Raw genomic sequence first — 11,694 nt, 5'->3', positions numbered from 1 at the left:
TGAGTAATATATTATTAGATTATAGTAGGGCTGCAACTGACGATTATTTTCACAGTTGATTAATCTGTTGATTATTTTCTCGATTAATCGATTAGATGTTTGGTCTATATATCAGAAAATAAAAGTGAATAATGTGGATCAGTGTTTCCCAAAAGCCCAAGATGACGTCCTCACGTCTTGTTTTGTCCACAACCCAAATATATTCAGTTTACTATCACAGAGGAGAGAAGCTAGAACAATATTCACATTTAACAAGCTGGAATCAAATAACTTTTACTTTTGTCTTAAAAAAATTACCAAAACCGACTAATCAATTATCAAAATAGTGGGCGATTAATTTAAAAGTTGACAACTAATCGATTAATCGTTGCAGCTCTAGAGTATATCCATGCTCTTGTTGTTTTGGCTGTTGAATAAATGCCATATTATTTATAAATTCAAAATAAATGTAGCTGTTAGTGCCACTTTTTTAGTTGAGTGCTCTCAATAAATGTATTCTTTTGATTTTTAAATCGTAGCCTTATGTTGTTGGTATTCAGCCTTGGCAATTAATCAGCAGCAACCGTAGGCTACTCTGTGCAGAGAACCTCTCACAAATTTCTGAACTATTTTGTAATTCAGAAAAACTTATCTGAGAAATAATTATCTCATTAATTCAGAAAAACGGGGCACATATTAGTTTTCTCAAGTGAATGCATTAAGCCTTTGTGATTTCTGCATAGGTATTTAAAGATTGTAACAGACCTTGTTTCAGAAAAAGGTTGAGAAAAATTAAATATACTCACAAATGAGGAACACAAAAGCTTATTAAACCCAAGAGACAATCTCTTTATTAGCGGATCCCTGTTCTCCAACTGTTACATGTCAGCAGATCACTGGAGTGACACAGCAAAAATACTTTAATGAGGCTAACAGGAGTAAATAACACACTCTTACACATGAACAATTTCCGACTTATTTCAACAACAGAGTCGAGAAATGGACTTGAAAAGCTGGAATCAGGATTCATAACAGATTGGTAACAGAGTGGCCAATACTGGCTGCCCAAAACATAACATGAAAACAGCATAAAGGACAAAAATTACAAAAACTAAATTCAAAGAGGTCTGGTATTTATCAATCAACTGATGACACTTTACAAAAAGCATAAAGATGCTACTTCACTATGCGGGCTCGATAGTAGAAAAAAAGAAGAAAAAAAAACATAAAAAGCTGACTGACTCATTAAAAAAAAGCTGTGGATAATCTGTCCAGAGGCTTAACCACCATAATCACAACCCCTCCCTGTCAGGGTATGTCTTCATGTAGACCTCAACCATTGAATCCAGATCATACCCGACATCATTGTTAACGTACAAAAGAGCGAGACTTTTGGATTTGAATTTGTCAGGTGTGTGCTCCATGTACATCTGGAAGCGCTTGTACGCCACGTCACAGCTGTCCTCCAGAGCCAAGGTGGGCAGGATGCCGATCAGTCTCAGAACGGCGAGCATGTTTGGGAAGAACTTCACGTCGGCCAGCTGCAGCGTGTCGTGGAGACTGGACGGCAAAGTCTCGCCTTTGCCCTTTTTGCTCCATTTGACCCACCAACAGTGCAGCTCGGCGGAGAGGGTCCCTGCGTTAGGGATGTCGTTTTTGAACATTTGCACGTTCTCTTCGTCGGGTTCGGTAGACTTGTACTGCTCTATGACAGCAGGGACCAGGGACAGGCACCTCAGAGCCTTCATGTGGTCCTCGCAGAAGAGTTCATTCATTTCTCTGGTGACGTGCTCCACCACGGGAACAGACAGGTGCTCCTTGTAGTGAGTCTCCGGCCGAACGGCTCTAGAGTCCAACTGGTGCTTTCTCAAGAAGGAGCGCGGGACCGTAACCGGGATCTCCATCGCAGCAGCTAGGTTAACGGCCTCGTCGTTCCAGAACTCGTGGTACACGTCGATGTTGTCCGACACTTCCTTCAGGGAGTGCAAGACAGCTTTTAAACTGGCTGCAGCAAAGTGGGCGTCTGCCGCTCTCCCTCGCACGTTCTTCCCAAACGCCTGCGTGAGCGTCAGCACGTTTTTCAGCACGACCAGCGCCATGACGAATTCAAAGTCAGCCAGGGCTTTTGAAATCTCCAAGGCGTTGTGCGTGACTTGATCGTCCCACCTCATGTCCTCGTTGTCGTGAACGCTGTCTACGCAGAGTAGCAGTGCCTCCAGGAGATCCCCCGCCACCTCGAATGCATCGTTTCCTCTGGTCCAGCTCGTTCTACAGATCTCCTTCAGTTCCTTGGCCTTCTCCTCTTTGTCCGGGTAGAAAATCGAAATGGCGTGCTCCAACTCCAACTGCAGCAGAGGGGACCGGCTGAAGAATGACTCAATCCTCCTTAAGGTAGACATTACAAGCTGCACCCCTGACAAAGCCATGCCATTTGCCAGCGACAGGTTCAATGGACGAGTAGATCTTAGTGCGAGCACTGCCGTTGGATACCTCTCCTTCAGTTTGGCAGCAAATCTTCTCATTTGACTAAAATGTGTCCCAGAGCAGGAGTGGGCTTGACCTCTGCACTGTTCCATATCCAAGCCCCATTTGTCAGTCATGTCAGACAGAAGTTTCTCCGCTAAGGCGTCTCCATCTCCTTCAAAGGACAAGCATCCGATGAACCTCTCCCGCTGGCAGTTCGACTGGTCCACGTAACGGAGAAAGACGGGGAGGTACCATTCTCCTGAGATCCTCACCAAGTCACCAGTAAGTAATGAGAAGTGGCCATTTTGTTGAACTTCCTCCATCAGCTTACTGCGGATGGATTTCTCGCACACCTCAATCAACTGATTCAGCTGAGCGGAGGAGCAGCACTCCTTATTCGCGTCGTACCTCTTCTTAAGGACTTCATCTCCACAATGCATGCGATATTCTAACAATGTCTGAAAGTTGCTTGACCCGAGGCCATCCTGCTTACTATCACCAGGCCCTGTCGGAGGAATGCTCTTCTCTCCCAACAGTACGAGAACTTCAAATAATGACTTAAGATACTCTTTGTATTCCTCTTCCTCTGGGACAGTCTTGGCATCTTTCTCAGCTGTCTCTGCTGGAGACAGTTTGATTTCTAAAGAGAGGGAAAAACAAACGGTTGCAAGAAATAAACCAAATGGGAGTCATTTGTTTCACCATCACATCCGGTAATAAGTGTGTGTGTGTGTGTGTGTGTGTGTGTTGATATGTACTACTTACTTTTCCCCCCCTCTTTGTCCGTTTCTTCTGGTCTGACCTACAATAATAGTCAAATTATAAATGTGATGACATAGAAACTACAAAAATCAAATTATACAAAATGATTTCCCCCCCATTTAAATGAATTTAAGATTTATTTTACCCACCGGCTGTTTACTGCGCTTCACCTGCCCATTTTGAGGTTGGCTTGGTACATCAAAGATAGTTGGTATGGCATCGTCCTTTAGCACTGTACTCTGAGACACCTGAAAACAGAGTCAAGGGAGAAATTATACAGCGATAGATAGATAACTTTATTGTCTGTCCCAAAGCAGTGACAGAAATTCTCTTTCAACAAGGCTCATTTAAAACACATTTAAAACATATAAAAACAGCGTCTGTACAGTGCCTATTGTATGTTGTTCGGAGTGGTCACTGCAGAAGGAATGAAAGATTTCTTGTTGATGTTTTTCGGGGCTAGTGGAACTTTACCGTCTGCCTGATGGTAAAAACTGGAAAGAGTTGTGAGCAGCGTGGCCTTCCTTAATTACAGAGCGGTTGTTAAATTCAGATTGTCCTCTGCAATTTGATCCAAAACCATATGCAACTTGAAAACATACTGTAACTTACACTATAAAATGAAGGTTTTTCAAAATGTTTCCCACAAAGTCTGTAGTATCTGCACAACTGGCCTGGTGATTTGTCTAGGAGATCTTGCCTCTGGCATTTTTCAACCCATTTCTTGGACCTGAAAGGAGAAGTTAAACCAAAATGAGAACAAGTTTAAAAGTCAATGGAATATTTGGATTTCAAATGTAGTTATGGTTCAGTGCTGTATCAATTCAACAACTGTGAAAGCTGCCCCCCCATCTTTAAATACTAGTAACAATGACGAACAATCTAATGATTAACAATACAACAAACCGAAGCATAAAATGTATAAAACAATCCTATAAATGAATGGCTGGTGACACTTATCTCTGTTGTAGATCAGTAAGGCAATGGTGTTTCTTTAGCTGAGGATAGCATGAGCTATTATAAACCACGATGGTTAACAAGTTATTATGTAGCACAGCAGTTCAAATGGGTAAGCAATTTAAAGGTGCCGTAGGTAGGATTGCGAAGATCCAGGACTTAGCCAAAAAATGTATACATCAACAACTTCTCAGTCCCTTCCCCCTTTCTGCTAAAGCCCAAAATGGTCTCCTAAGCCCCTCCCCCCACAAGGGAGAATAAATGCGTGTGCATGAGCAGTGATTGACCTTTTTCACAGCAGACATGTTGACATGTCATAGCAGGAAAAGCACAGGTGTATTCAAACCCATTAATGATGGCTGCATTCCACTTAGAGGCCCTGGTATTGTTCATGCTGACTCACTGAAACAGCTTACTGGGACACTTGATGGAACTGAGCCATCGTAAAGGTTGTCAATTTCAGCTGTGCTTTTCCTACTATGACAAGTCAAAATATCTGCTGTGAAAAAGGTCTATGGACACGCAGTTACACACCCCCCCTGGCCCTGATTGGTGCATCTGAACAGGCCCAGCGGTGGATTTTTGCAAATCGCACTACAGGCTGTAGGTGGAGCCAGATTATTTTTAATGACCTGCTTCATGTAGTTCTACTGGAACATAGGGTCAGTTTCAGCAAATATGACAGAAAGTTAGTTTTATAAGTCTTACCTACTGCACCTTAAGTTACTCTCTTTAGTTTGATTTACAAATACATGTTCCTGAAGATGCAATGTATGGATGGTTACAGACGCTTATATTATAGTTCATTATACACCAACAACAAGTGAAGTCACTCACGCAGCCAATGTAAAAAATAATACGTTAATAGTTTTGCCAAGGTTTAATTCTAGACCTTTTTCACGGCAGACATTTTGACTTGTCATGGCAGAAAAAGCACACAGTGAAACAAATTTCGCAGCCTGCGTTTCAGCCATGGATGTATTGGTTTCAGCTCACCTAAATAGAATGCCGTCCATTTTGCGGTCGATCAATTCCACATCAATTCCATGAGTTAACGTTACACTTTCCCTGCTATAAAAAAGGTCTATTCCAGGTTATGGACTTTCCCTTTCAGAAATAATATACTAGCTAGATCGGCATCCGCTGCAGTTGCGTAATTAACGTTAGTCATTTACTACATGCAGCTGTAGTAATGCTATTTTCTACGTATGTATTGTATTGTGTAACACCGGCTTTGCCAAAACCTTTTAACAATCTGAAAAAGGTCTAGCTAATGATGTGCCAGATGGGTCTACATTTAGCAAAAAGCAAGGGCACGTGAATCTGTCAAACTTTTGAATGGAGTTTGCATGTTGAGAGGTAAATAGCTAGATATAATACATATTTCGTAACTGGTTTAATTAAGGACGTGGTACAGGGCGGAACACATAGCTACATTAAATGTTGCTAAAACAAAACTTAAATAATTCAACCACAGTTACCCTCGTTTCAAACTCTTGTCGTTTGGTTTTTTAACGTAAAAATAAACACACTGTTCTGGGTAACAGGCTTGAGAGCTTCCTGTTAGCTTCAGCATCTGTAAGTTACCTTTCTGGATCAAACGGAAACCTGAAGAGAGAGTCGGATTTGCCACTTGTACAGTTCGGCACAGCGCAGTGATTCTGCATTATTAGTTTGTATACTTCGTATTTTTTATTTTTTTTTGCGGCGTGAAATCCTTTGGTGGGTAGCCAATTATGTTGCTAGTTAGCTGTCAAGCACCTTCGTTGAGCAGCAAGTTCATTTCCGTTTTCTTCTTTCAAAATAAAGTCCATTGCGTTTAAATACGGTAACTCAAATCAAATGTAAAACCGCACTTTATTTTTTGAATTTCTTTTTTTCAAGCCTGAAATGTTATTATCCATAAGCCATATTGTTTTTTTTGTATCCTCAGTACACTTGCAGGTAAAGTGTATGTCTTTTTTTTGTTGTTTCCGATTGGAATTTTGATTATATTTTGAAGGCAAATTCGCTTGCTTGTTCAAACAATTTGGTAAAACTTGACCATGTGCACCAAATCCTATGACCAAATCGCGCGCTGTGCTTCTTTCCCATAATCCTCAGCAGTCTTCAAAGCAAACCCTCAATGAGCAAACCGCCTCTGGATGAAAACATGCTAGGGCATATTTCAAAACATGATATTGCATTGTTGTGCGTTTTGTGAAGTGAAGTGAATCAACGCACATACAGTCATTGACTAAGTTATTATTGTTTTGACTATCATCATTAAAACACAAGCATTTGCATTTTTCTAATTGTGAAGTAGTACTGTCTTAAATATTTAATTAAAACTACAGACAACCATCTCCTCATACGCCAGTGGAGTATTTCTTCTATTTTTTTTTTACGTTATATTATAGCAAAGGGATGTAAATATGTTTACTGAAAATTGCTTTTGTTACTATCTACTGTAGGCAAATGCTGTTTGTTTTTTACTTCATCACCATTGTTACAGAAGCTGTCAGGGCTGTCATGCCCTGGGCGTGTTGTAGCTGTCGGTTTGCATCATAGGTTTGCACGGACCATCCGGTACTACTGGAATCCTATTTACGTTCAAACATTCAAACAGAAGGGATGGTGAAAACTTGTGGGATGAAAGAATGCAGTCTTCTTCAGTTCTCGTTCTTAGTTTTGAGACACTCTATTGGTCAATTCTACGATGTCGCGATACTAGTGTGGCCAATCGCAGCACAGCAGCACCAAGTCAAATCGAATATTTTGGAGTGAGTGAGGCTCAAGCTTCCAGAGTTGTGACTTGTGCTGCTTTGGGTCGGATGAACTTTCTCCTCTCGCTGTAGCCTCACTGTCTATGGTTGGGACTTATAAGTCAGACCACAGCAGAGTAAGTTAACTCTTCTTTACAACTTTACTCAAATATAGATACAGTCAGCGCCCTCAACTCCATTTAACGTCCCGCTAATATTAACGTTAATATTCGCTTTTATCCCTCATGTCAGTTACCTAGCTAAGTCGTGTGCACGGTGTTGACTTTACGCCCAACTGCTAGCTAGCTAAGCTAATATTCAAATTTTGCACCGAGAGTCGATTTAGTTTCCTGCAGTATCGTAACGTTTTGACAGTGTGTGGGAGTTTTTGGGGGCAACATCGTGAAAATAAAGACAACTCGGCATGCTAGGTGATAATGTCCTGCTTGTATAACGTTATATTGTTTGGTTGAAATTCCAGAAATCTTCATTGATTTTAACCAGGCCGAGGCTTCACAATGGACAATGTCGCAGTTTCAAGACGAAACCACAAGAAAGTAAGTTGTCATATGCACTAACGTTACTAACGCAATATGCAGGTTTTTTTTGTGTGGCCCATGTCCAATATACCTAATGGTCTTATTGTTTTTTTTTTTAAATTGTATTAGGGAAACAAGGAAAATGCCCAGCCTGCATATGGCAGTAAGTCCTTAATGAGAAGAGATAAAACGTCAGTTACTCCCTTCCAACTGGCAAGTAACACAAAAGAGCAAACCGTGGCAAAAACCAGCTCAATTAAAGCCAAGGTGGACACATGGTCGACGTCTGGCGAAGCTCTGAAAAAGGCAAAGACTGTACAGAAAGATAGAAAAGGAGCTGGTGCCGCCACTGATGTCAAGCTACGACAAACCCATAGCCGGTGCTTCCTCACGGAACCGGCAGTGAAACCCAAGAAACCGGTTGCAGAAGCTCCAAAGCCACCGGCTGCTGCGCTGTCCTCAAAACCTGCTCTTGGCATGTACAAAGGCAAGATTGTCCAGTCCAAAATAGGATCCATGTGGAAGTCAACCGCCACCGTGGGCGGGGCAGATACCAAACCGCCAGCACCCAAAACGCAGGTCCAAAGGGCTGCAAACGTGACCAAACGCAGGTCCGTGTCCGTTGCTGACCTGCCTGTGCACGTCGTGCAAAAACCTGCATCGACGAGGACCAAGTCGGTGTCTGATGAACCTGCTCAGGCGCCCAAGCCTCCCACCGCCAGCCGTCCTCGCGCTGGGCTGTACAGCGCTCGCCCTGCTGCCAGAACCGTCCCGGCAACACTAGCCGGTGCCAGCTCCAGAAACGCCAAAGTGGCTCCCGCCAAGGGAAGTGGGACTCGGAGCGCAACGCCAAAGATTCCAGGGGCGGACAAGAAGGTCAACAAACCTCCTGTGTCAAACGCCCTCAGTCAGTACAGATGCACCATAGAGACTGCCGAGGAAAAAAGGTAAAAAAATAAAATGCTGACGCGCACACGTTTGCCTCAATGTTACTGTGCGTCGGAAACGCTGAAAGTTTTTTGTGTTCCCTCTGCAGAGCGAAACTGGCCGAGTGGCTAGCCTCCAAGGGCAGGACTTTCAAGAGACCCGCCATGACAACGGCAGAAGCCTCTAAAACCAAAGTCTCTGCAAAACCGGAAGCTGATCCCGAGCCCGGACAGGAAGCACACAATCCAGGCCCTGCCGCTGCTGCTCACTGTTCCGGGTTAACACCCAGCCAAACTCCAGTGACCATGAGCACCACGCTGGACCAGCTGGAAAACTCTGATGCCGATCTGCCTGTTGACCCACAGGACGGAATCGATGATGTAAGGAAACGGGCAGGGGTTCTGTTGCTGCTTTTTAGCTGGATTTTAAAAAGAAATGTATGACCTTCTGCAGTGAACCATGTTCTGTTCTTTGTTTCATTATGACAGGTTGTGGTGAACCTGTTTGCTGCTTTGGATGCCTTTCCATACGAGGACGGTAAGTCCAGTGGCTGTCCACTACGATTGGTTTGATGTAGAATGGTGCATTTGGGAAATCTTGGGTTGGAATTATTAGGTTGGTTCCCTTTTTTTTTTTTTTTTTTTTTTTTTTTTTTATTGATCTACTCAGGTTGCTGGTATTCCAGAAAGATGACTAATGGGTTATTGTGTCTGCAGTTGTTGTAGCACTCCGTACAGATGCTTCTCACACTCACCCTGTTATTTTTTTTTCTCCATTAGAGCTTCCACAGGTGACGGATGTGTGCAATAATGTTGAAATGGAGGACGGCAAACAGAAGGATGAATGTAAAACTGAGGAGCGGAAGGAGGAGGAAATGCACGAGGAGGGCGAGCAGCCAAAGGTTGAGCAAGTGAAGGATGGAGTAGAAGAAAGTAGTGCCCAGAAAGTGGAGACAGATGAAGAAGTAGAAAGTGATGATGATGATGATGGTGTGATGGAGACCGTGCCACAGATGGAGGATGCTTCAGTAATAAAGTACAACGTGAAGACCACTCCGTACCTGCAAAGGTCAGTCCGTCACCTTTTCTTTTGCCAAGGCTGGGTATCATTAAAACAATGCTGTTGACTTTGATACCTGTTCCTAAACAATACCAGCTTTATTAAACAAAATTACATTACAGCACAAATGTTATTTATTTTTCAAATCCTACTGCATTGTGTAACAGGGAGTTCTTTTTTTTCTGTGTTCCTCCAAGACATGTAATGTTGGAAGCCAATCACGAGCATTATTAGATCTTGGTAGAAGCATGCTGCATTCTTATTGGCTCATTGATGTAGCCAGACCCACATCAAGATGTTGGGTCTGGGAACTCACCATTGGCAGGGCTCAATCTGAGGGGCGGGATAAACAGTTGTCTTTTCCCTCTGCACGCCAATAGGATAGCTCTACAACCAAGCAGAGCAACGCTAGTTGATAGATTCAACTTTAAACTCCGAACACATCTTCCTTTTTTAAGAATGACTTCAGTGCCGTTCTTTGTTCTTTTCTCAAAGAAAAGCTGAACTCAAAGTCTTCCAGAGTCACGGCCAAAGCCAATTCGAAAGGCCGTTGTTCCCAGCAGCCATAATCCTGCCCACCGACTCTATACATGATATGATTGGCCCAGCCAGAGTTTGGTTTTTCCTGCTAGCAAGTCAATGGAGTTGTTAGACATTTTTCAACATTAAGGAGGCAATTCAGTCGGTGCCTAAAAAGTATTGAATTCAGTATCCAGCCCAATTAGTTTTTTTTCTTTTTCTCTTCTTTAACCATCAATTAAATTGTAACTGATTTTATTTTGTTAAAATGTCCCCTCTTTAGTGTGAAGAAGGCAATTGAAGACGAGGCCAGCACAAGTACGTCCAGAAAAAAGAGCCACATCAAAGATGTGAAGTTTCTGACCCCAGTGCGCCGTTCCTGCCGCATCGAGCGCACGTCGTCCCGCCTGCCGGCGATGCTCGCCGACCACGACCCCTGTGTGTCCTCGCTGGCTGAGCTGGTGCAGCTGGATGACGGCGACGCCGCCAACGCCTACGTCTACAGAAAAAACCACGCACTGCTGCAAGATCAGCCCCGACTGTGAGGAGCTCTGTAAATGTGCTGTTTAAAATTTTATATATATATATATATATATATATATATATATATATATATATATATATATATATATATATATATATATATATATATATATATATATATATATATACACACACACAAAAATGGACTGTGTACTGACACTTTTTAGAATATTTTAATAATCTCATTTGAATGTCTGATCAATGTATTATTGCTGTTACATTTTAAAATATTATCCCCTAACACTATTTTATTTTAACATTGACAATATTGCCAAATGCACTGCAATAAAGATTATTAACTCACCCTGAAGAGTAATGATTTTTTTTTTTTATATTCTAGAAATGTAGCATCAGTCTCATATGCATTTTTATCACTCAGCCTACACACTGTACATATTACAATATTGTGATCACCAAGTGTATCGACATGGCTATAAGGCTAGATATGGTCTTACATTTTGGATATAGTGATGTGACTGTTGTCTTTTCCTGGTTTTAAAGAGCTGCGTTACAGCAGACTGATTTCATTTTCTGAACTTACCAGACTGTACTAGCGGTTCCTTTTTTGTATTTGCCCTTACCCACTTAGTTATGTGCACATTACTGATGAGGTTAAACACCAATAGTCAACCCTACAATATTGACAGATTTATTTGGTAACAAAAAAATTAGATTTTCTCCATCTCGCCCAGCTCTATTCTCAGTAATGACAAACAGCCACTGGAATCTAGTTAACCTGGATTATGAAGGTGGGTACAGTTTTATCCAATAAGGCTACGTTCAGACTCCAGGCCATAGTGGCCCAAATTTTTTTTTGGGGTCAAGTGACCAGGTCAGGCTTCTTCAGAAGTAGTGTGAACACTCAAATCTAGCCCAGATCGGATTTTTTTTCAGATCAGATTGAGGCCACTTCCACAGCCAAGGCGGATTTGATGTGACTTTTACCTCAAAAACCCTCGCTGCGCCCACTCTCCCCGCGGAGAGGGGCGGGGCCTCCTGCTTCCAGTGCGGCTGTTAACCGGGGCGGACTGTCCTCATTGTTACCCAACCGCGCGTCGCATCGCCAGGGCGGGGATCGGCTCACGTAAAAAGGTGATGTCCGCAATCCCCCGACCCGCCTGTAAACACGGACCAAAGAGTTTAACGCGCTTGCAAGTCGGGGTCGCCCCGTGGTGCAATGAAAGTGAAAGCTGAGGTGG

At 42.7% G+C, this 11,694-nt stretch overlaps 2 protein-coding genes across 3 annotated transcripts; one reads left to right on the top strand and one right to left on the bottom strand.

Annotated features, from left to right (window-relative positions):
- Positions 1 to 804: 804 nt before the first annotated feature.
- On the bottom strand, positions 805 to 5,988 carry thap12a (THAP domain containing 12a). 2 transcript variants are annotated; one of them, XM_028596404.1, is made up of 5 exons: positions 5,752 to 5,988; positions 3,820 to 3,937; positions 3,357 to 3,455; positions 3,211 to 3,247; positions 805 to 3,085 (listed from the first exon to the last, which is right to left on the bottom strand). In XM_028596404.1, exons 1-5 carry the CDS (start codon positions 5,829 to 5,831, stop codon positions 1,272 to 1,274), a joined length of 2,148 nt encoding a protein of 715 aa, XP_028452205.1. In that variant the 5' UTR covers positions 5,832 to 5,988; the 3' UTR covers positions 805 to 1,271. The 2 variants fall into 2 exon arrangements, with proteins under 2 accessions (XP_028452205.1, XP_028452206.1); XM_028596405.1 differs by lacking the exon at positions 5,752 to 5,988 and adding an exon at positions 5,161 to 5,588.
- Positions 5,989 to 6,772: 784 nt separating this feature from the next.
- On the top strand, positions 6,773 to 10,511 carry si:ch211-266i6.3 (cytoskeleton-associated protein 2). The gene is made up of 7 exons (XM_028595495.1): positions 6,773 to 7,045; positions 7,390 to 7,465; positions 7,577 to 8,394; positions 8,484 to 8,754; positions 8,863 to 8,911; positions 9,154 to 9,442; positions 10,236 to 10,511. The coding sequence occupies exons 2-7, from the start codon at positions 7,427 to 7,429 to the stop codon at positions 10,495 to 10,497; spliced, it is 1,728 nt and encodes a 575-aa protein (XP_028451296.1). The 5' UTR covers positions 6,773 to 7,045; positions 7,390 to 7,426; the 3' UTR covers positions 10,498 to 10,511.
- Positions 10,512 to 11,694: the final 1,183 nt, after the last annotated feature.

This window comes from Perca flavescens, chromosome 13 (assembly GCF_004354835.1).
Source record: "Perca flavescens isolate YP-PL-M2 chromosome 13, PFLA_1.0, whole genome shotgun sequence".
In the NCBI taxonomy this organism is placed as follows: domain Eukaryota; kingdom Metazoa; phylum Chordata; class Actinopteri; order Perciformes; family Percidae; genus Perca; species Perca flavescens.
Note: the sequence above shows the minus strand (reverse complement) of the source record. Positions and strands in the feature narration are given on the sequence as shown.